General features: G+C 46.6%; 1 protein-coding gene across 1 annotated transcript in view; it reads right to left on the minus strand.

The window, feature by feature from the left end:
* Positions 1 to 581: 581 nt before the first annotated feature.
* LOC135916602 (fatty acid synthase-like) overlaps positions 582 to 25,122 on the minus strand; it is a 291,000-nt gene continuing 266,459 nt past the window's right edge. The window contains exons 22-25 of the mRNA XM_070532796.1: positions 23,941 to 24,294; positions 21,212 to 21,455; positions 2,197 to 2,433; positions 582 to 882 (exon numbers count right to left, since the gene is read on the minus strand). Coding sequence (XP_070388897.1) covers positions 686 to 882; positions 2,197 to 2,433; positions 21,212 to 21,455; positions 23,941 to 24,294 — 1,032 coding nt within the window. The 3' untranslated portion in view covers positions 582 to 685. The remainder of the gene's footprint in view (positions 883 to 2,196; positions 2,434 to 21,211; positions 21,456 to 23,940; positions 24,295 to 25,122) is intronic.

Below are 25,122 nucleotides of genomic sequence, written 5' to 3' on the forward strand. Positions count from 1 at the left end.
TTTCCGCAGGCAACGTGTTACCCCCAAATTAAGTGCTCCTCTAACACTACTATGTACGCAGCGGCCCTTTATGCGCGGCAAGTAGTTCTAGTTCCTTTTTCTTTATTCGTGTTCTCACACTTATCCTTAAAGTAGATCGCTGCTGAGAGACCTGTCAGGATTGATGACTTTACCATATGATACTTACGGGTAAAAAAAGAAACAGCAAAAGAAGTAATAAATTATGAGCATCATAAAGAGCGCCACAAAATGTGCTTGTACTTTTTTGGTCATTTTTTCAGCAATCTAGCTGATTGGTGTTGCGGCTTGTTATGTGACACAATGTTCAGTATGCCGAGTGGAACGACAGGGCAGTTAGTCTGACATAGAAACATGAGATACGTTATTAGGTGCTGGTTTGAAGAGGCACAGCAGGCTAGAGATTGCTGTGCCAATAGTAACTGTTGGCAACTTATCCAGCATTTTTGTGCAGTTGGTACACCGTATTCATTGTCTGTTTCCTTCTTCGTGTATGGTGCATTCGTCCGGGCTGCAAATGCAAGTTTTGAGCACAGGCAGTCATAATGAATAGGTAACCCCAGTGAACTTTCTAATTCAAGCAACCATGTTTAATAAATGTGAGTGCGCATATTGTGAAATTCTTTGCCCCTAGTAGAAAGTGATTCCCATGCTACCTCATATCCTTTCACATATGCCCCTTCGCTCTGACGTCCTCGCTGATCTGGCGAAGCTGGTTGATGCTAAGTTGCCTGACCTCTTGCATTGACATTGATATCCCGCAGTCTCGCTCGATTGTTTGCTTCACCTCGACGGCCGTAAGGGAGTCCATGCCAATCTCTCCTAAAGCAATGTCTGCGTTTAGAGTTGATGCATTCTTGCCACCTGCAAAGTAAGCAGAAAATCGGTGGTGCTGACGCCATGAAATACAGTTTATAGCTGCCGCTGTTCCAAAAATTAAGCGAATGCTCGTGTTTTGTGTCTGTAACCTTGAAGAACGATAGATTTTTTTCCCTATCGCAACATTTGATGTACCAGCGCTGTGTATCTAGCGCTCCTGGTGAAATTATTAGAAATTACAGTTTTTTGTATATTGTAGCCTATTACTAATACTTGTAACCTCGGCGTTTGAACTGGAACTGGCTTATGCGGTACTCCGTTTTCTTCATAGTGCGTCATACAGCTTTCACTGGACGTATGTTCATATTTTCATCGCATAGTGGTAAACGATGACCAATACAAGATTCAGTGTTTATATATATTATATATATATATATATTTTCTAAGACATATATATTGTAAATTGTCCTGCTTGGACCAGATTGGTCCGCAGTATGTAATATATTTATATATATTTATATATTTTACATACTGCAGTTCTTTGCATCCAAGCAGATCGGTAGTTTCAAAATTACAGATAATAAGTAAGTGATAACGCAACACGTTTGTATATTAGTGCAATTTTATCGCTACAATAGCATATGTTGCGAGCCATCTCCTTGGGCTAACAATGAGGACTGAAGACACTGAATGAAGACAATGAATGGCCGGGACGTTGCGCGGGTTAAGCCATCCGTGTAAATAGTCTCTGTTTACAAATAGTGTTTCGCTTTCATCTAATTGACGCCCAGTCACAATATATATGCAAGTTGGTCTATTGCAGTGCACACATAAAATGCCGCTGCTACTATAAGTGAGTCTCTTATTTTGCACGTCGTGGCAAGCTCTGTGTCTGCTGATACTAATCGATAGAGTTCTTGAGGAGTCCATAAACTCCATAAAGGAATCCATAAAGGAGTCCATAAGACTTTCCTCTAGATCTCTCTATACATAATGACAATCTGATAAGTCCGACGAATCCAGCATGGCCAAAACAGCAATATTGGAACAAGGAACAGGAAAACACCGGCCACGCGAGGCTAAAAGAAAAAGATGTAAGCTAGGTACGTGTGCGATGCAGCGCCTTAAACTTTATTTGGGCTAGTTCACTTCTTCATGACCTGCCTAATACTATTTCCATCATTAAACGCACTTTTGGGTGCACTGCTGTTCTTTTTGTTGTCCCTTTTGTGCTTGTGTACTTCACCTATTCTTTCTGTTTTTGCGACACTCGCTGTGATTACCCCAATGAAAGCCCATTGCATTCTGTTTCGCTGCATAGAGAAAGTGATAATCCAAATGTGAAGCAGGTCGCCTCACCGATGATGTGCAGGACAGAATCGACGACGTTGTGCATATTGTTTCCAATCGCTTCGCTGAATTCATCAGCCTTTACGCAGCTGCAAACCACGGGATGGCTCTGGTTCAAAAATTGGTCCATCACAGTCAGGCATGAGGTGATTCGCTGTGGCACCGTACCGCTGATGAATGCGTCATCACCCATTTTCTCGTGGAACACTCCGACATCAGCGATGGCACCCCATTGGATTGCCAAACCTGCGGCGACGGATGGTTTTTGCACTTATAGCTAGAATAAACCATCAAAGGCACATTTTAAAAAATGCTTAGGGAAATAAATGACGACACAACGGTACAACTAGGACAAAGAGCTGAATAGGTTCAGTCGTACTGAAGCAATAAAATACATGGACGAAGTGGGTAAAATTGACCTTCACCATATTGCTCTATATGAAATGGAATATTATGTATAGCCACCAAGATTCAGTTATTTCAGAGAGAAATTTGTTATTATTGGTTGAATCACGTTCAGTAAAGATACCGCTTTCCCATAAAGGTGTGGGGGATATCGGTAACATGTCCACGTAGGAAGGACCCAGCTGATGCTGGTCCTTCTCTTATTTTCTTTATTATTTATTATTATTATTATTTATTATTATTAGACAATACAATTACAAAGAAAATGTAATACAGAAGGAGGTCCCAAAGTAAAGACTGTGAGGGGGACCTCCTGTTACAACATGTACAAAATATGTAATATAGGATTAGCAACGCGGGTAAGAACAGCGTGAAAATACAATCAACATATTAGAAGTAATATGAAGTAATATTACTAATAATAGTAATACAAGTAATAGTAATAGAAGTAATAGTATTAACAGTAATAATAATAATAAGTAATAAGTAAGTAAGAAGAAGTAATGCTTATTCTTCTTCTGCATCTTCCATAATAAAACTTGTAAGATTATTTTAATGTGTCACATAAGAAGGAACTTTTCAATGCCTCACATTCACATGGGTATATAGCAACGCATTAGCACAAAAACAATTATTATGTCCCTTAGTATGCTTAGTAGGTTTACTACATCTGAGTGGTCTTGTCGAGAAAACGACTTACGAGGAAAAACAAATCTGGTCGACCGCATTTTGTTTGCCCCGTATGGCAAACGTAATGCTACGTGGATGTATGGGAGTTGCCAGAAAGCTTAAATGCAGAAGTCTCTCACGATGGGTATCACCGTCGCTTTTCAACATTCATTTATTTGTGATACCCACAACCGGTCATATTCGTCCACTGCAGTATCGCATCCTCTTGTCTTTGAATTACACGAACAGTCGTCATTTATCGTGACTACCCGTCGTGCATGGAGCCCCGTACAAAGTGCCAATAGCAAAAGGTAAACAAAATAAAGTCGCACTTTAGCCCGGAAGGCGAAGCATCAATTGCGATACCAAATTAGTAGACAGCTTTACGAAGTAAATATAGTAGTTTTATCTGTCGTGCAAACTTGGAAACATTCGCTTACTAACTGAAATAACGAGCATGGTGTCAGCGCGTACAAGTAAACATGACCACATCCCACTCGACGAGCGCGGACACTCGCTGTCAAAACGCCGGTGTGAGCAAGCGCAGCAGCAGCGGCGAGCGAATTGACCTTCGCGCGGTCTATCCTTATACTGAAGAGCGGTGAGAACACAGCGCGCACGAAGCTATGATTTGTCTGCAGATGCAACATACGGGCAAAGTACGCACTTGTTCGCGGAGTCCAAGCCGCCTCACCTCCCTCCCGTGCGGCCTACACGCTTTCTTCCATATATGGCGTGTGAGGTTGAGCCGAGATCGTCAGTTTCCCTTGCGCCCGGTCGCGATATTTGCAGCAGCTGCCGGAGCACAACGCCGCCCCCTCCCCTCCCTACCTCCCACCCCGCCACGGCCGTTCTCGCGGTGGAAGACGGCGAGCTCATTCTCCACTTTCCTCCTGCGAGCTAGATTGAGCCGCGATCGTCGGCGTCCCTCGCGTGGTTTCACTCGCACATGCAACATACTACGCGCGGCGAAGTTGGTATCGCCCTTGGACTTTATACGGCACACGACGGCGACGATGACGCCGACAGCAGAAATTTGGCTGGAGTGAGCGTGTTGTTCCTATCGCAATAAATGGATGCTATTGACCCTCGATTGGTCAGAGGCAAGCCTGTGTGGCTTCAAGCGGTATACTCCTGTAAGGGCATGCATTCGCACTCAAGCGGCGATAGTACATGCAGTTTTGTATTTCCCCGCCGTATGGTGAGAAATAATGTGAAGCTTTAGTTCGGGGCCAACTCTGATTGCCTACTGAATTGCAGGTAAAATGGAGAAATGCTCTTACGATGCACTCACTCAGCCGATTCAAACGAACTTTGTTGCATTTGAGAGAGAACGATATGGTATAGTGACTGCAGTAACGAGGCTTCTGATGTAGTTTCTCGCATTATTTGCAAATATTCGCGAAATTCATCAAGTTTTGGAAATGTACAAGCACGTAGTTTAAAAATATATCCATCATCGTTAAAAACAGATGTGGCATTGCTGTGTGCTTCATCTGTTAGGGAATTAACCGGCAATATGAATTTAGAGCCCACGCGAAATTGCTACAAATTCAAAGAGAGGTTTGCTGAAGTTCTATTCACAAATTAATGATATCTTTCACGGGATTGTATAATGCATCGAATGTGCCCGTATTGAATGCGCATTTGTTATGGACACGATGTAGTAAGAGTCCTTGACGCCTATAGGTGGCACCGGCTACTCTTCGTCGCTTGATAAGCAAAAATATTGTCAAAGAACTTGCAACAAATCTCGGCCCAAAAGTCTCACAAAACACTCAGTCAGCAATATCTCAGTCTAGGGACCCATAGTAAGGGAACATGTATACGTTTGCACATGTAAACACATGTGCTTGGTGTTGCTGGAGAAAACATGAAGATGTTAAGTTTCACAGACGACTGCACAGACCGTAAGTATGCTCATACCTTACATACCACATAATGTTTAGACAAACTAACAAGCACAGACCTACATCATACATGCATCTTTTAGCGAACAGTACACTTTAATGTATATCTAAGATACTGGTGGTTTCTAAACAGAACTTTAAAGCGACAAGCGCTTTTCTTTGAAACCGCGCTGTTGGTCAAGGGCCAAGTTTTTTTTTTGTTGCAGGGTGAATAGAATTTCATCTGCCCTAAAATTCTTTCTTGCGGTTTCGTGCGTCGGACACTCAAGGAGGAGTTGGTGCGTATCTTCGTGTGAGTGGTCACACACGATCTGCGCACTAGGGACACGTCTCATCCTGCACAAAAGAGCGCCGTGCATATGCTGTGCCAAGTCGCACATGGTGCAGTATTTTCTGAAGGTTTCTATTATCCCTCAGTTAACATGCATTAAAACAACTCTTTGCCTATGTTTTTTTGTGAGACACGTGCGGGTCGAGAATCACTAAAATCACCCATTCTTGCGCTTTCTCTAGGCATACTTTATTAAGCGCAACGCCCCTGGTATAGCAAAACGTTCAGCTACCACGAAAGGTGTCACTCGTGATAAATTATATATTTACTGTGATGCCAAGTGTGGTATCATGAATGCTAATTGTAAGCAGTTATCATGGCACGATCCGCCTGTATACACGCAGATGTAGTGGGGATATAAGGAGTAAATCTTGTGTAGTTCAAGTTCTTGAGCGGCTATCGCCAACATGTCTCTCTTAGCTATTATTTCCTCGACCAATACATCTATTTTGGGTGTTGCAGAATCCAATGAGGTGAAGAAATATGCGCTTTCTCTAATTTAAAGATTGTATTACTATAGGTCGAGCTGACTGAAATGTGATATCCCTTATACCTACATGCCTACATACCTATTATTATTCCTATGTTACTGAGTCGTAAACTTGATTCTTTAGTATTTCATTTTAGTTGCCAAATAAGATGACTCGATGATGCCGGCAGGACGACGATGCGCTAATCGAAAGGATGAACAATGCTGCAGCAGTAAATTAAATCAACACGAATATGGACGTTTTAGTGAGAAATGCACCGCTTGCTTTCGGCAATATCGTGCCCCGTCCCTTTGGAAAAAAGTCGAAAATTTCTGAGCCTATCTCACCTCCTTATTTTACGTGAAAGCAAAGCTTCGATACTTACTGAACTGAATTCACGCGTCGCTCGGGAGAAAGAAATCATAAGTAATGGCGGCGTCGCCACCTACGAATCTGCACAGTCTGTTTAGACGGGCACTGCTACGCCAAGGCAAAACAATAAAAATTATTGCCACGATGACCAAGAAAGCAGGAGCGATATCGATGTTGCCTCCAGCGAGCGCGCGTATGTTCTGTCGTTACCCCTGTTCCGCATAAATGTTTTATAAAAAGTATCGAGTAAAAGCTCCTCCTCAACTACATAATAATCCTTGCATGCTCTAGTGGCATTTATTTTGAAACCAGCAGGGGAAAAATAAACTAAGAATGATATTTCTCGGGAGATCTGGTAGTTCATAGGATGCTGCGGTGCACTAGGAAGACAGGGAGAGAGTGAGGCACAGAAAGACAAAAATCTCCCGTGCGTGTATTTGTGTGCTTTACTCCTATCTTGGCTTGCAAGCGCCCCCAAGCTTAGGCCGAATAGTCATCTAACCTACTTGAGATATATAAAAGTCTAGCATATTCGCGATCTGTAATTTATGATTTTTCTATTTCAAGAATATATACATATCTCTTCACATTGTTTCTTTTGAGGCCCGGGTTTCATTATATTCCCTGTCTTTCATTCCACCAAATAGTGTACACGTCCCTTGGTCATCCCGACCGCTGACCAATCAACTCTCCTATGAGCTTTGAAACCCAACGCTTCTGAAAGATGGCCTTAAGCGGAAGGTTTAGCTCGGGGCAAACTTTAATGCCGCCTATCCATTTACGTGTAGAACGCAGAAGTGCTTTTAGCCGACAGCCCTTTCACTAACTGCAGTATGTTTTGTTGCATTTGAGAGAGGTAGTTTTAATGTAGTCACTGTTGGAAGCAAAATTTAGATTTAAGACCTACATTGTTCATGAAATTGCCAAAATCTTGTTTTTCAGAAAAATGCAAGCATAAAGTTTGCACATTCGTATTTCTGCATCAAAAAGAAGCATCGCAGTATTACAAGCTGCACTTGTTATGGTATCTTTTGCCGAAAAATGTGAATGAATAATTTATACCTCACATGATATTATTACGTTTCTCGTGCTGTTTTACAGAAGCCCTAATAGCACAGTACTGGTGTAATTGAGAGCCATGTATATACTAAGTTTTATCCACTTTTGATGTGTTATCAGGTGCAGTGTAAAAAATGTGAGTTCGGTTTTCACGGATGAGTCAAGGAAAGGTATAACTCATAGTATTGTTTCTGAAATTTGAAATGTTTAATAACATCTATTGCAAAATTGACAACCTAAGTAGAAATTCGGCCTCAAATGGTCCCAAGATTATAACGTCTTCCTTTAAAAGTAATAAACCCCATCAAATTCATTAAATTTGGTGCAGTGGTTGCCCAGAAAAATTATTTAATGGTTTCCATGTATAAGGTAGGAGCCCCCGGGCTAAAGCTTCTCAAGAAGAATCTTTACTTTGGTGCCAACTTTGATGCTAGTTGTTTAGCCATAGAAGATGCAGAAGCGTGTTTATGACACTCGGCCTGTTTGAATTCAGTTGCTTTTGCACTCGAAATCAAAAATAATATTCTAGTGACTGCCGGAAGAGAAATTTTGCTTTAAGACCTGGAGATTATTTTAGAAATTGCCGGTTATTGGTAGGCTTAAAAAAAGAGAAGCACGAAGTTCAGGAATATGTAACTTTCTGGCAAAACAGGTATATCTAAGTATTCTAAACGGCTTCCATTGGAGCATCCATAGCTGACAAATGTGCTTGATTTTTTACAGCTTACGTGAATTTGATACAATCTTTTTAAGGGTCGTGCTAATGTCTTGCTCCCGTATTATTAGTATATATTATAGCGTTTTAAAACACACAAATTTTCAGTGATTCAGGCGCATTATCTGCAGTGTACAGAATTGTGATATCTTATATTCATTACTGAGGACAGAGTTTTAAATGTGATAGTTCCGATGTTTTAAATTTTGCGATATTCAAGAATTTTTTATTACAAGTAATTGTGTAACTGAAAATTTCGCTTCACAATGTAACTATACTTTTACTTTTTTTATTCAAATGCCATACACATCATAAGATTCGGTACCGTTGTTGCTGAAGAAAACGATTTCTCCGTTCCCATGTGTTTAGATAGGAGCACCTGAGCTAACGCTTCCACCGAAGAGCCGTATTCGCCGCTTATTACGACAAGGTGTTGCTGAATAAACGCGCCTTAAGTCTAGCACGTTTCTCCAGCCAGTAATTGTTAGCGGCAAACCGCAAAGGTTTTGTCCACGAACTGCCGAGTAACGTTATTTAGATGCAGGGGCTCATTTCGCGCAGTCGTAGTAGGTTTTCATTCTCTTGAGCCGAGATGAAAAGTAGAGAAGGCGAACGTTCTAAAACAATGGGATTAAAGGGCGTACGTCTAGTTTGTTTCTGCCTAAGTGTAATATGTGTGCTTCCATATGATGTGTTATATTCAATTTGTTGAACTTGAGAATAGTATTCTACATAGCTAGATGGTCAATGGTTAAGGCGATATTCAGCAGCTGAACTAATGACGTGGAAGTTCGAGTCGATAGTTCAACGATGTATTCGGCCGCTATACCGTAATGCTATTCCAGGGCATTTTCTTCATTAACCATCCTCGATTGGTCAAAAACGTTTCAGGCCACACCAATTTCGCCTGCCTGTCACGAAACGTCACGAGAACCACGATATTTCCCACCTCATGAAAACATGTACACAGCATTACGCATGATTAGTAGTAACAAGAAAAAATTTCTCTCTAGTATTCTACGCCTTTGTCACGATAAGGTTTGCGCAATTGTTCAAAATGTTCTCGCGCCAAGCCTTCATCACCATCCTGTCACTTGAAGTCGCAAAAACGCAGGAAGAAGAGCAAAACGAGAACAAGGTGAAAACAGGAGCCTCAGGAAATCACTATGGTCTAGAGATGCATTAATGTGCCGAACGAAACGGATAGTTTTTGGTATAGTCAGGGAAGGCCCCGTTCCAATAGAAACAGGGGCCGAATTCACGAAGCTTTTCGTACGTAAGTGCTGTTTTTCATTGGCTGATCACCTTCGCTAATAATATGTCCTACATCACTACTGGCTGGCACGAACGCTTTTAGCGTAAGAACGTCTTGTGAATACGAGCCCAGAAGTTTAAACACAATAAATACTGGTGTTTGACATGCCGAAACCACGATATGTTTATGAGGCCTACTGTAGGCAGCCAGGCAGTTATTTGTAGTATTATCGATAAAACAGCTATTCAGATGCAAATTCTAGTGGGAATGTTACTCTGGTTGCAAAGTAAGACAATATCTGGCCCCACAACACACCGACAGCTTTCAAGAAAGTAAAAAAAAAGAAAAAAAATATTTCTTGAACCTTCATGCAACCTCGGCGCCACGGTCATCTCGTTCCTTTCTTTTGCCTGTGTGCGTGTGTGCAAATGGGGCGCGATAACGTAAAGCTAATCCAACCTTTTCTATTCCAATTCTGCAATCAGTGTTCCACGATTGGTAAACAATTTTTCGAGTCACCAACCGCTGCACCTGCATGTCACGCGACGTCGTAAAGACTGCGAAAATGCCCTATCTAATATGGTATGTGCACACTGATTATGCATGATTAGACCGAACGAAAGAAAAATAAAATTTTCTGATTCGACGCCTTTTTGCCGTTAGCAAAAAAGGCGCTGTCTGACCAATTGCTGTTGGTCAAGCGTTCTTGTGCTACACCCATTTAACCTGTCTGTCACGCGACGTCACAAAGCCACGAAAAAAATGACGACCATTGGACTCTGTGAAGATAAAATGGCAGCTCACCGACAGTGAAAGATCTCAAACGAAAGGCAAACTGCTGTAGCTGCTATTCGATTTTCACAGCGCGGAATGGTTGTCTTTTTTTTTTCTTGGGAGTGTGGCGTCACGGCTCGTTCAGAGGTGCGCGGGCTCGCGATTGTCGTTTTTGTCCAGCATCGCCGGAACGTTCTTCATAGGTGGTCCTATCGCGCCGGTGCCGTTTACACTCGTCGTTGCTGTTCCCGCGGGCTCTCCCCGTAGGCATGTTGTTCTTCGGGTATACGAACTATACGTGTCCGCCGCCCCGATGGGGCAACCGTTTTTAGAGCCGATTTTGCACGACGAGCGTGCAAAATCTCTTCCGCATTTTGACGTCTGCGGCGCCACACTGCACCCGTACGTGATCACACCCAAAGCAAGCAAATGAAACCCATTGCGTATGGATTTGTTAGAAATCGCTAAGTCCGTTTCTGCTGCCGGACACCAAAAAATCTACGGTAGATTAATGATACAGCATTCGCTGTGAAACTCGCCACGCCAAAGTGACGTGTACGTGCTAAGGGCGTATTAAAATGTCGAACGAAAGTGAACATTTTCTTGAATTGCCGGAGACTGGCCCGTTCCAAAAAGAATAGAAGATGGCTGCCGCCGAACGGTTTGGCACTGGCTACTCGGAGCTGCCGGGGAGCAGGAATTTATTTGCGTATAAGATCGCTCTGCCAACTCTACGTTGCTGAGGATTCGTTTTAGTGGTACTTTTAACCTTCCGGTGCATGCCGCCGCGATTTTCGACCAGCCACCACAACCTAAGCAAGGGGAAGCGTATCAAGGACAGACGCCCTACACCACCCTCCTCATCCGGCTATCTACTTTCACTCCACTGGCCATCGACACTATCTCCATTTGAGCATGTTCCACGCCTATACATCGACCGGTTCGGAGCTTGTTGCCCTCCGAGGTGCCGTTGATTATATTAACAACCAACCCGCTAATTGGTGGGCAATATTCTGTGATTCAAAGGCGGCCTTACAATGTCTTCTGTCATCTCTTCGTCGCGGGTCCTGTGAACAACTCGTATCGGAGATACGAGAAATTCACCATCACATGATTGCGAAAGGGCACGACGTCGTGTTTCAGTGGCTGCCTGGCCATTGCGGTATCTCCGGCAACGACCTTGCTGACGACGCTGCTAAGAAAGCACACGAAGGAGCAACCCTTGTTTCTATACCTTTATCGCGTACTGACGCAGCCCAACACTTAGGCAAGCTAGCGCACCGTATGACATTGGAGAAGTGGCACACACCTGATTTCACTCAACATCGATTGCATTCCCTCGATCCATCTATGCAACTGCGGCTGTTACCAGGGCTTCCGCGTAATGGGGAAACAATGCTGTGCCGCTTACGCTTGGGCGTCGCATCCACGAATGCATATACGTTTTTGATTGGAATGGCTGATAGCGCCGAGTGCAATGCCTGCGGTGTCGAAGAAACTATAGACCATCTACTGTGCTACTGCCATCATTTGAAAATGAAAGACAAGATCTCTGCACAGCTCTCAACCAGTTAGATAGAAAACCGTTCACCTTGAACAAGATCTTGGGACCATGGCCTCGTATATCGCAGCTACAAAAGGCCACAAAAGCCCTGCTGCGATATTTGAAAGATACAGGATTGAGTCAGCGTCTGTAATCCGGACTGAGTGACTGAACGATATCCCCGGTGGACTTTCTCTTCTTTCTTTAATCTTTCCGTCCCCGTTTCCCTTTCCCCAGTGTAGGGTAGCCAACCGGGCTCAGTTCTGGTTAACCTCCCTACCTTTCATTTACCCTTTGCTCTCTCTCTCTCTCTCTCCTATTCGCAGCCAATTAGATAAAAAAAAAACTACTGAATGCAGACTGTGATTCGCTTTGAATGCAAAAGAAAGTGACATCCTATTGTCACGTGGTGGTGACGTTGAAGAACACAGTAGCAATACTGTGAAAGACAATACTAACTTTAATTGGGCGAACTTGCACCCACAAAAACAGGCTACACTTATAGCACAGCGATAGCGGCGAACACGGTCGGCGATCGTCGAAAATCTGATCAGTGGGTCAAGCGCGTCCGCTTTTATACATCAGTCATCGAATGTTCCAGAGTAATTGCGGGGACCCGCGTGCCTTCTACAAAGTTCTACATTATTCGCGTCGCGCACACATGCGATCAGATTACACAAGGTTCGGCCAAAAACAGCGGATGGAAGCATCGATAACATTCCAGAAACTTCCGATACATGCAGACGCGTCCTGCGCTGTACGAGAACATCTGTTAGGCACTAAAAAGTCGCCAGATAAAGACAAACAAGTACACATGTCAATACCCACCTCTCAAAAAGTATCGATCCGATGCTGCAAACAAACGAAAGTAATAAACAAAAACACCCGTAGCAGAGAAACAACAAACTAAGGAAAGTTCGTCAGCGTCCGTAAAAGGGTTTAAGACGCACCACGCGGACTACTTCAGATCGTGCGCGGCGCCGTTGTAAATGCCGCATGCCGTCTGGCACGACTTCGTAGTCGAGTGCGCCAATACATCGGATGACCTTGTAGGGTCTGAAATAACGTCGCAATAGTTTTTCACTCAGTCCTCGCCGGCGTATCGGTATCCATACCCAAACACGGTCGCCGGGCTGGTACTCGACGAAGCGTCGTCGGAGGTTGTAGTGTCGGCTGTCGGTACGCTGCTGGTTCTTGATCCGTAGGCGGGCGTGCTGTCGGGCTTCTGCGCGCTGGAGATAGGTAGCGGCGTCAAGATTCTCCTCGTCAGTGACGTGCGGAAGCATGGCGTCGAGCGCTGTCGTCGGGTTCCTGCCGTAAACCAGCTTAAACGGCGTCATCTGTGTTGTTTCCTGCACTGCCGTGTTGTAAGCGAATGTTACGTACGGCTGGACGGTATCCCAGGTCTTGTGTTTGACGTCGACGTACATTGCTAGCATGTAGGCGATGCTCTTGTTCAGGCGCTCCGTGAAACCATTCGTCTGCGGGTGGTCGGCAGTTGTCCTCCTGTTGCTTGTCTGGCTGTATTGCAGAATGGCTTGGGTGAGCTCTGCTGTAAAAGCTGTTCCTCTGTCGGTGATGAGGAGTTCTGGGGCGCCATGTCGCAGCAGGATGTTTTCGACAAAGAATTTCGTCACTTCGGCTGCGCTACCTTTTATACATCATTCGATGACTGATGTATAAAAGCGGACGCGCTTGACCCGCTGATCAGATTTTCGACGATCGCCGACCGTGTTCGCCGCTATCGCTGTGCTATAAGTGTAGCCTGTTTTTGTGGGTGCAAGTTCGCCCAATTAAAGTTAGTATTGTCTTCGGCAGAGCTTTAGTTTCAGCGAAGCGGGTGACGTAGTCCGTCGTCACGACGATCCACTTATTTCCGGTTGTTGACGTCGGAAACGGTCCCAACAAGTCCATCCCGATCTGTTGGAATGGTCGGCAAGGAGGCACGATTGGCTGTAGTAATCCGGCTGGCCTTGTCGGCGGTGTCTTGCGTCGCTGACAGTCTCTGTATGTTCTGACATAACGGGCGACGTCGGCGGTAAGGCACGGCCAATAATACTTTTCTTGGATCCTCGATAGTGTCCGGGGAAATCCGAGGTGTCCAGCGGTCAGATCGTCATGTAGGGCGTGCAATACTTCTGGACGAAGTCCTGGCTGGACAACAAGAATGTAGTAGGCGCGCACTGGTGAGAAGTTCTTCACGAGTAGGTTGTTTTGAAGCGAGAACAAAGACAATCCTCGCTTAAATGCCATCGGGACAACGTCGGTGTGGCCTTCCAAACAATCGACGAGGCCTTTTAGCTCCGGGTCTGCTCGTTGCTGTTTAGCGAAGTTTTCCGCGCTTATTATTCGAAGGAAGGCGTCGTCATCCTCGTGAGCTTGAGGGGGTGGATCAACGGGGGCGCGTGATAGGCAATCGGCATCTGAGTGTTTTCGTCCGGACTTGTAGATTACAGTGATGTCGTGTTCTTGAAGTCTGAGGCTCCACTGCGCCAGCCGTCCTGATGGGTGCTTTAAGTTAGCTAGCCAACACAACGCCTGGTGGTCGCTGACCACTTTAAATGGCCTCGCATATAGATAAGGGTGGGATTTTGCTGTAGCCCAAGTGATGGCGAGGCATTCCTTTTCAGTCGTGGACTAATTGCCTTCCGCTTTCGACAGCGACCGGCTAGCATAAGATATTACCCGTTCACTCCGTCTTTCCTCTGGACTAGGACGGCACCGAGGCCTAGGCTACTGGCGTCAGTGTGGATTTCGGTATCGGCGTCCTCGTCGAAGTGTGCAAGTACCGGCGGTGACTGCATGCATCCTTTGAGTTCTTGAAATGCACCAGCCTGCGGCGTTTCCCATTTGAACTCGACATCACATTTGGTTAGATGTGTTAGTGGCTCCGCGATGTGTGAAAACTCCTTGACAAAGCGCGTGTAGTAGGCACACATGCCAAGGAATCTACGCACTGCCTTCTTGTCGATGGGCTGCGAAAACTTTGCGATGACAGCTGTCTTCTGCGGGTCGAGGCGGACTCCAGATTTGCTGGTGACGTGGCCTAGAAACAGAAGCTCGTCGTAAGTGAAGCGGCACTTTTCCGGCTTCAGAGTAAGCTCTGATGACCTGATGGCCTCTAGTACTGTTGCAAGCCGCCTAAGGTGATCGTCGAAATTTCCGGTGAAGGCGACGACGCCATAGAAATATGCGAGAGAGGTCTGGCACTTCAATCCTGCTAATACCGTGTCCGTCACGCGCTGGAACGTTGCAGGCGCCGAGCACACTCCAAATGGCATAACCTTGAACTCGTAGAGGCCGTCTGGGGTGATGAAGGCGGTCTTTTCGCGATCTCTCTCCTCGACTTCTATTTTCCACGAGCCAGACTTGAGGTCCATCGACGCGAAGTATTTAGCGTTGCAGACCCGATCCAATGCGTCGTCTGTTCGTGGGAGGGGGTATACGTCCTTTTTTGTGATCTTTTTCAGACGATGATAATCGACGAAGAAACGCAGGGTTCCGTTTTTTTTCTTCACCAAGACTGCAGGAGATGCCCAGGGGCTCTTTGACGCCTGGATTATGTCGTCGCGCCGCATTTCGTTGACTTTGTGCCTTATACGTTCTCTGCGTTATACGTTATAGTTGATACGTTCTCGCGTAGAAACTTGATAAGGGCTCTGGCGGAGTCGTCGAGCACACTCTTCGGTTATTATGCGATGCTTTGCGACTGGCGTTTGTCCAATCCTTGATGACGTCAAAAAGCACTCTTTGTATCGTCGAAGAAAACTTCTGAGCTGTTGTCGCTTAATCGTGGGAAGACTTGGATTTATGTCGAAGTCTGGTTCGGGAACTACGGTCGTCGGGGTAGATGCGGCAGAATCCGAGAGGACAAACGCATTGCTGGTTTGTGGAATTTCCTCTATGTATGCGATCGTCGTGCCCTTGTTGATGTTCTTGAACTCCTGGATGAAGATAGTCAGCAACACTTTCGTGTTTCCTCCGTGCAGTCTAGCGATTCCTCTTGCGACGCAAATTTCGCGATCATGGAGTAGACGTTGGTCGCCTTCGATGACGCCTTCTACGTCAGCAGGTGTTTCGGTACCGACCGAAATAACAATGCTGGAGCGAGGCGGGATACTCATTTGATCTTCGAGCACACTCAAGGCGCGGTTACTAGGAAGGCTCTCCGGTGGTATCGCTTTATCTTCCGACAGCGTTATTGACTTCGACTTCAGGGCGTTGATTGCGCCGTGTTGGTTCAGGAAGTCCATGCCGAGAATGACGTCTCGTGAACACTGTTGGAGGGTAACGAAGGTGGCAGAGTATGTCCTGTCGTGAATGGTAACTCTTGCCGTGCACATTCCAGTCGGCGTTATGAAGTGTCCTCCAGCGGTTCGAATTTGAGGGCCTTCCCACGTAGTCTTAACTTTCTTCAACTGGGCGGCGATGTGTCCACTCATGACGGCGTAATCAGCCCCTGTGCCCACTAAGGCGGTAACTGCGTGGCCGTAGAGAAGCACGTGGAGGTCGGTGGTTCTTTGTCTGGCGTTGCAGTTAGGTCTTGGCGTCGGATCACGGCTGCGTCGTGTTGAACTGAAGTTGGAACGTCGCGTCGTCAAATCGTCTTTCGTCGGTGTAGTCTTGGCTTCCTGACTTTGTCGGGATGGCCGCGTGTCGTTATTATGTCGACGAGGTGGTCACTTCGTCGTCTTCGTCAGTGGCGGAGGATCTTCGTTATTTCAACGAACAGCAACCGCACCTCCATCGGTTCCTGCTTTTAGTTTTCCGGATATGGGCTTGCAGAGCGGCCCCGGGCTGGGCCGGTGCATGGTCGGCGCTCAGGCGACAGGGAGTGGCCTGGTGATGGCAAACGGGACGGTCGTCGAGGTCGTTCGCCAATCTGTGGTCGCGGCGCGTTAACGGCGAACCCTCGAAGTCCCATCTCCCGGTATGGGCATCGGCGGTAGATGTGCCCGGCTTCTCCGCAGTGATAGCAAAGTGCACGGTGGTCGGTGGCGCGCCAAACGTCATTTTTCTTGGAAGGCCGCGTGAGGGGACGGCTTGGCGTGCTGGTGGCGGGTGTGGTGGTGGACGACGGAACTGTGTCGTCACTGGGCCCTGCCGTGGGCGTGGAGGGGGAACGTGACGGTGGGCTACAGCGGTGTATGTCATCGCTTACGGCTGAGGTTGCGGTGATTCACGGGCTACTCCGAGTTGTTGTTGTAGCTGCTCACGTACGGCATCGGCAATCGAAGCCACTTGAGGCTGTGATGATGGGAACAGCTTCTGTAGCTCCTCCCGCACGACCGCTCGTATAGTCTCGCGTAGGTCGTCGGTGGCCAGTGACTGAACTCCGGCGTAGTTTGTCGAGTTCGTGCGGCGGTCGAATTGCCGGTTTCGCATGTCGAGTGTCTTCTTGATGCTGGTGGCCTCACGAAGGAACTCATCGACGGTCTTCGGTGGGCTTCGTACAATTCCGGCAAAACGTTCCTCCTTGACACCACGCATGAGCAGGCGGACTTTCTTCTCCTCGGGCATTTGAGGGTGAGCGTGGCGGAATAGACGGCTCATTTCTTCCGTGAAGACCGCTGCTGTCTCATTAGGTAGCTGCACCCGGGTTTCTAATAGCGCTTGTGCTCGTTCTCGGCGTACGACGCTTGCGAATGTCTGCAGGAAGCCACTTCGGAACAGCTCCCAGGTCGTTAAGGTGGCTTCTCAGTTCTCGAACCACGTCCTGGCAGTGTCTTTCAATGCGAAGAAGACATTTCGCAGTTTGTCGTCCCTGTTCCAGTTGTTAAAAGCAGCGACCCTCTTGTGTGTCTCAAGCCAACTTTCCGGGTCCTCGAACTTTGAACCGCGGAACGTCTGAGGATCCCTGGGCTGCTGCAGCACGATGGGGCACGTTGGGGTTGCCATTAGGGTGGACTTGGTGGCGAGGTTCATGGTCGTCTCAGGCGAAAGTCCGTGCTCCGGGGGCAGTTCTTGAAGACGGTGGCTTGCTCGATGGTCCGGGACTCCGTTGGTGTTCTCTTTGCGGTCCTTGCTTAGGTCACGGCTTGTCGGGGTCGTCCGGTGCATGAACGAAAAGCACCTCCACCAGATGTCATGTGGTGGTGATGTTGAAGAACACAGTAGCAATACTGTGAAAGACAAAACTAACCTTGATTGGGTGAACTTGTGCCCCGAAATACAGGGTACACTTATAGCAAAAGGATAGCGGCGATCACTGTCGGTGATCGTTGAAAATCTGATCAGCGGGTCAAGCGCGTCCGCTTTTATACATCAGTCGTCGAATGTCCGGAGTAATCGCTGGGTCCCGCGTGCCTTCTACAACGTTCTACATTATTCGCGTCGCGCACACATGCGATCAGATTACACAAGGTTCAGTCACAGACAGTGGATGGAAGCTTCGATAACATTACAGAAACTTCCGATACACCAGGCGTCCTGCGCTGTGCGATAACATTTGTTAGGCGGTGAAACGTGTCGCCCTATAAAGACAAACAAGTACACGTGTCACTATAAAGAAGAAGCGCGTTTGATCGGGATTTTCAGACAACGCTGCAGATTACCGTCCAATGCTTGCGTTGGTGGTTACGCAAATTTGACATCAGGGCATTGGAATAAAAACAGACTAGAATATTGTTACGTTACAGGGTCCCATGGTCTCAAAAATCGTAGAAAATCACCGGAAGTGGATGGCGGCACGGGCACGCGCATTTTGTGTAGCGCGTGTGGTAATGCACTTGTCACGGTGGGGCATTATTCGATTCCGCGAAGCACCGATCAACGGGCACCAAAAGGTTGTATGAACCGGCGAGCAAGACGGTTATTGCCGGCCGCTCGGGCAAGCGGCTGAAATAAGTCGAAGGCAGGTTTAGAGATTATTGTCTTTTTGTCATTGCGCGACCGTGACGCCACGACGGCTTTTTGTAGGAGCCCCTGTGTATTCTGTGCCCCACGCGAGCATTATGGAGCTTGCTAAGAAGGCAGGGGTGCGAACACTCCAAAATATGTGGTGTCTCTGTGCGATCCTGTGTCCACGAATCGCTGATAGTGTATGTGTGCCGACAGCGCCGTATGGCTGGCTGCCGTCGCTACTCCTGTGTTTCTCAATGGACAATAAAGGCCCGCCGCGGACTCAAGGGTGTGCGTGTGCGGTGCAATACAAATGCGCGACCTCAAACAGCAGGGGGGAAGCACCCGTTCCCTCACGCCTAATTGAAAGGGGCGTGTCCGGTACCTTCGGAGGAGCCAGGATACAATTGGGTGAACTTGATTGGATCATCACCAATATCTGCCGTTCCCTGATCTAGGAAACTAGGGAAAGGAGAAGTTATTTAAATGAGCTAAACAGTCGAGAAACTGAGCCTACAATCTGCTGAAAAGCGTCAAAGAGCTAGTGCCGTCCAGTATCGCCTGGGCTGCCTAGCTGCGTCTGAACTGCGAGTTACTAGTTGACGTACCAGACGACAAACCAACGTCTGCAACTAAGCTCATGCTAGTTCCCCTCAAGTTAGCTCAACCTGCTCGAGGGAAGACGTCAGATCTAGACTCCCAGAAATCCCAGCCCAGCAATCACACCCACCGCAACGAAATCGGCTTGCCAGCGTCCTTCGGGAAAGCTCTGTCGTCGACTCCACGCTTTATGGGCTTGTTGCTGCTGCCCGCCCATGCGTATGTCATCATTTGTTTTCTTTTGAGCTCTGCTTAGTTGACCACCGTTAAGTGTGTTTTGTGTAGTGTTAATTTCTATATCCATTGTATACTGTTCGTTGTATTTCTTTTGTCTTCGTTGTTGATCTGATTAAGTGCATGTGTGTTAGCGTATTGTGTTTTTTGTGTATTTCATTTAAATTGTGTGTCGGTGACAGTCGATAAATGAATTCTTTTCTTTCTTACTTTCTCCCGACTCTGACTCCTTCGGTATTTGCTTGAGTACGGAACAAGCAACCGGCTTGTACACCCCGTCGACGACTTCGCGCAAACGGCGAACGGTGACTATCCGTGACAGCAGTTTAGGCATGACTTTCCACTATTGCGCATTTTATGTATATACCGTTAGGATACGACCCGTCTATGCCGTAGGCATCAGCCGCAGTGAGGGAGAAGAGGAAGTGTTTGCACTCATATCGCGGACAAGTTGCGCACTTTGCTCCATCGCGAGCCTGCTCTAGTCACCGTAGGGGAAATGGTTTATTTTCTTTATTTTCCGCAACAAGCATAACAAAGTGGGCGTTATTTGCGGGGGTAAGAACAATTACAAGATTGAAAACTCACGAACAACAGGCAATGGTTGTAACTTTCACATTCAACTAAAGCATACACCTTGTTAAGGATGAGGAAAATGTATTAGCTGGAACATCAAGAACACCTTCATCCAAACGATTCCACGCAAATCGTAAAAGAAAAAAAAATTGAAGGCGAGATTATATCTCTAAGTCGTGTCATTTCTCAAAGTTTTTTACCATAATTATTTATGTGTAATATATAGTATGGAATCATCATGTTCACATCCTCAACATTAATAACATTAATCAGCCAGTATCCAGAACGAATATCAATAGAAGAGAAAAAAACCGGCATCGTAGAGACTGTCTAGGGCGTCGTCTGTACGACGATCGGCTACACATCACAGTAATTTTGTTCAGGTGGTGGTAAAACATACAAACACGCCGTGTGCCAACCTTATTTTTGACCAATGTGACCGGTATGCTCGCACACAGCACACACCCTCACGCGGCGCCCCCTAAGCGGCTTGAAAAACCTCGTGTGGGACCCCCGCTCACGCGGCTATGCCCGGTAACCCGTCGGCTCACAGTTTGGCTCGAGATCTCACGCGCCATGCCTCGTCCGCGGATGCGGACGGGGTGAATGAGGAGGGGAGACATGAGGAACCCTGCGAGGCTTATTCTGAAATAGCCCATAGGCATCGCTTGAGGCATCGCGCAATCCCACCACCAGCCAAGCAACTCGATAAAACGCAAGCGGTCGCGTTTAGGCGACTCCAGACAAACACATAGCCACACCCAAAGTACATAAAAAAAATCACAGGGGCCAAGGAAAACGACCAATGTAGGGTCTTTTCACAAACAGGAACACTCACACACACAATGTGCGAATGCACCTCGCTCCCGTTTTCTCATGCCCCCGTCAGCAGCGAGACTGACTGGACAGCCTGGCTCAATTCCGGGGATGTCAACCGACAGCGTGAACTGGTGGACTGCGCGGAGAAGGCCAAGCAGGCCCAGGGCCTTACTTGAGCCCGAACCCTCAGCCCACGTCCACCTTTACCCTTCCTCCTTTCAATAAAGTTTATTGCCACCACCAACACCACACACACACACACACACACACACACACACACACACACACACACACACACACACACACACACACACACACACACACACATATATATATATATATATATATATATATATATATATATATATATATATATATATATATATTCGTGTGCGTGTGCGTGTGTCTGTGTAATAATGCGTAGTACGCACGCTAGATAACGTGACACTTACCAGGAAGTCCGTGGGCAGACCGGCGTTCGCAGATGCGTTCCATTGCAGAGTTGGCGTAGCCGTAGTTAGTTTGTCCAATATTACCGTGTCCAGAGGAAAGGGATGAAAACACTACAAAGTGATCTAGCTCCGGGCACAAATTACGTGAGAGCTCATCCATGTTCTGAATGCCATTAATCTTGATTTTGAAAACGGCTTCAAAGGTTTCGGCTGTTTGCTTGTCAAGAAGTCCATCGCGAAGCACCTGCAATTAGACGAAACCCGCATCGAAGCTGATGGAGACAAAACAGGAAAGTGTCTTTTATTATAGGTTCCTATAAACAATTGTATCTTTTCTGTACTCATTACCAAGCGAGGATTATAGCACGGTTATGACAAAATATCAACGCGTACTAGCAGCTGCCGCCGCTGTATCAGCGTGTATAAAACATATTGTTTTGGAGTGCTTTGGCACTAATATGAACACTTCAACATCCACATGACTGCATATGGAGAAAGTGACCTAAGTGTCGCCTCTGTATCGTAGTTGCATTCTGGAATGAGACTTTACGTTTTAGGACGTACTTATTATGGATAGTAAAACGACTAAAACAGAGAAAATTTAACGTCCACAATAGAATATTTGAAACATAGCCAGTCATATCCAAAGCAACAAAAGTTGCAGCCTGTGAAAGCCTTGCGGATGAGGATTTTAATGTCAATAAAGAGTTTAAAATACCAAAGTTACCTATCATCTAATGGCGCGTGATCTGGCGATCAAAGAACGGAGAATCGACCAGATGGAAAACAGGGAGAGAATAACGATGCTTTGATGCGATCAGCATTGTTTGTTCAAGCACCTTGAGTGTCTGTCTGTCTGTCTGTCTGTCTGTCTGTCTGTCTGTCTGTCTGTCTGTCTGTCTGTCTGTCTGTCTGTCTGTCTGTCTGTCTCTCTATGTGTATGTCAGTCCGTTCGCCTGTCTGTCTGTCTGTCTGTCTGTCTGTCTGTCTGTCTGTCTGTCTGTCTGTCTGTCTGTCTGTCTGTCTGTCTGTCTGTCTGTCTGTCTGTCTGTCTGCCCATTCGTCCGTTCGTACGTCCGTCTGTCTCTCTGTCTGTCTATGTGTATGTCAGTCCGTTCGCCTGTCTGTCTGTCTGTCTGTCTGTCTGTCTGTCTGTCTGTCTGTCTGTCTGTCTGTCTGTCTGTCTGTCTGTCTGTCTGTCTGTCTGTCTGTCTGTCTGTCTGCCCATTCGTCCGTTCGTACGTCCGTCTGTCTCTCTGTCTGTCTATGTGTATGTCAGTCCGTTCGCCTGTCTGTCTGTCTGTCTGTCTGTCTGTCTGTCTGTCTGTCTGTCTGTCTGTCTGTCTGTCTGTCTGTCTGTCTGTCTGTCTGTCTGTATGCCTGTCTGTCTGTCTGTCTGTCTGTCTGTCTGTCTGTCTGTCTGTCTGTCTGTCTGTCTGTCTGTCTGTCTGTCTGTCTGTCTGCCCATTCGTCCGTTCGTACGTCCGTCTGTCTCTCTGTCTGTCTATGTGTATGTCAGTCCGTTCGCCTGTCTGTCTGTCTGTCTGTCTGTCTGTCTGTCTGTCTGTCTGTCTGTCTGTCTGTCTGTCTGTCTGTCTGTCTGTCTGTCTGTCTGTCTGTCTGTCTGTCTGTCTGTCTGTCTGTCTGTCTGTCTGTCTGTCTGTCTGTCTGTCTGTCTGTCTGTCTGTCTGTCTGTCTGTCTGTCTGCCCATTCGTCCGTTCGTACGTCCGTCTGTCTCTGTCTGTCTATGTGTATGTCAGTCCGTTCGCCTGTCTGTCTGTCTGTCTGTCTGTCTGTCTGTCTGTCTGTCTGTCTGTCTGTCTGTCTGTCTGTCTGTCTGTCTGTCTGTCTGTCTGCCTGTCTGTCTGTCTGTCTGTCTGTCTGTCTGTCTGTCTGTCTGTCTGTCTGTCTGTCTGTCTGTCTGTCTGTCTGCCCATTCGTCCGTTCGTACGTCCGTCTGTCTCTCTGTCTGTCTATGTGTATGTCAGTCCGTTCGCCTGTCTGTCTGTCTGTCTGTCTGTCTGTCTGTCTGTCTGTCTGTCTGTCTGTCTGTCTGTCTGTCTGTCTGTCTGTCTGTCTGTCTGTCTGTCTGTCTGTCTGTCTGTCTGTCTGTCTGTCTGTCTGCCCATTCGTCCGTTCGTACGTCCGTCTGTCTCTCTGTCTGTCTATGTGTATGTCAGTCCGTTCGCCTGTCTGTCTGTCTGTCTGTCTGTCTGTCTGTCTGTCTGTCTGCCTGTCTGTCTGTCTGTCTGTCTGTCTGTCTGTCTGTCTGTCTGTCTGTCTGTCTGTCTGTCTGTCTGTCTGTCTGTGTATGTCTGTCTGTCTGTCTGTCTGTCTGTCTGTCTGTCTGTCTGTCTGTCTGTCTGTCTGTCTGTCTGTCTGTCGGTCTGTCTGTCTGTCTGTCTGTCTGTCTGTCTGTCTGTCTGTCTGTCTGTCTGTCTGTCTGTCTGTCTGTCTGTCTGTCTGTAGAGTGGTGCTAAGTTGCCTACTAGCTTCGTGCCACCAGGTATGTGCCATCGGGAGCGTTGAATCGTCGTCATTCTAGCCTGGCCATCTGGAAACATTTATTTTCCTTGCAATTATTTTTTTGCCTTTTGAATTCTGGTAGCAGGCCATGGGCACACTAACCGTTGTTTCTCAACTACAACAGAGAGGGTTTACTCACGAATATTATTGCTTCTCACGTTTCACATATTTTTCTTGGACGTTTCTTGTTTGAGATACTTACTACAGCAACGTTGAAGATACCTCCCACGGGTCCCATGCTTGCAGCTTCCAGGATAATTTTTTGTGCGCCATCTTTTGCAGACGCATCTGCCTTACTCACAAGGACATTCACTCCAGCCTGTTCCCACCTATGCAGGCAAATCCGCTGATATCCTGTGCGCACTCCGGACCGCGTGGTAAGAATCAAATTTCGACATCCACGGTTCACAATCCACTCGGCAAGTTCCAAGCCAAAGCCTCCCAATCCGCCGACAATTATATACGACTTGTGCATGTATAACCAGGTGCGGGCCGTGGCCTCTACGGTGAGTGCAGATGGTGGTAACCTCTTCCGAGAGGTTTCCTCTTCACGGATCTGCAAACATTCCATGTGGATTATTATTAAAAGAAAAAAAATTAGTCATGCTGACAAAGATTAATGGCAAGGAGCGCCAATATATCTAAGCAAGTGGAGAGATAAACGCAAGGAAACGTGCAGCATTATTAAATCTAGTTTTTAATAGCAAGCCTTCCATGGCTGATACATGTCGCAATACCGACCCTACGAGGCTCGCCAGCGCCACGTACTTAAGCATAACTACTGATGCAAATAATACGAGAGAAGGTACACAAAGAGAACGGTCCACTTATCTCAAGCAGGGTGATTCCCTTAACAAGAAGCTAATTTCCCATCTTACACATAAATGGAACGCTGGCTCACATACGAGTAAACCAGCGTCTTTTTATTCCGGAAAGCCTCCACTTCCATTGGTTTCAACAAATGTTAAAATATTTATTGCCGGCAGTTATAAATCACATATGTATGGAAACAAATATTGACATATCCGCAATTTCATCATTGCCATTGCGTGCCATGTTTGTATAATAAAGTGCTCTTTTTCTTTTTTTCCCCTGTCCTGTTTTGCCTGCTTTTTGATACATGAGCCAAGTTCAGAATAAATGTGTATCCTCTTCGCCATACGCCACTTTGTTGCTTTGTATACTGGGAGATAAGGACTCCTCAAGCTGTTTTACAGCTTTTTACCTGTGGTCCTCGCAACAGTCTCCTTGTTGTGGAATAAAAATTAAAAAAAACTTCAAAATTTAAGTAGTGTTGTCTTCTCTTGATTTTGAGTGACCGTTCTCTATAAACGGTGAGACTTTCCGTGATATTCACTTGTGAATGCAGTTTTCGTGGTGTTTC

Source organism: Dermacentor albipictus, chromosome 2, assembly GCF_038994185.2.
Source record: "Dermacentor albipictus isolate Rhodes 1998 colony chromosome 2, USDA_Dalb.pri_finalv2, whole genome shotgun sequence".
Taxonomy (NCBI): domain Eukaryota; kingdom Metazoa; phylum Arthropoda; class Arachnida; order Ixodida; family Ixodidae; genus Dermacentor; species Dermacentor albipictus.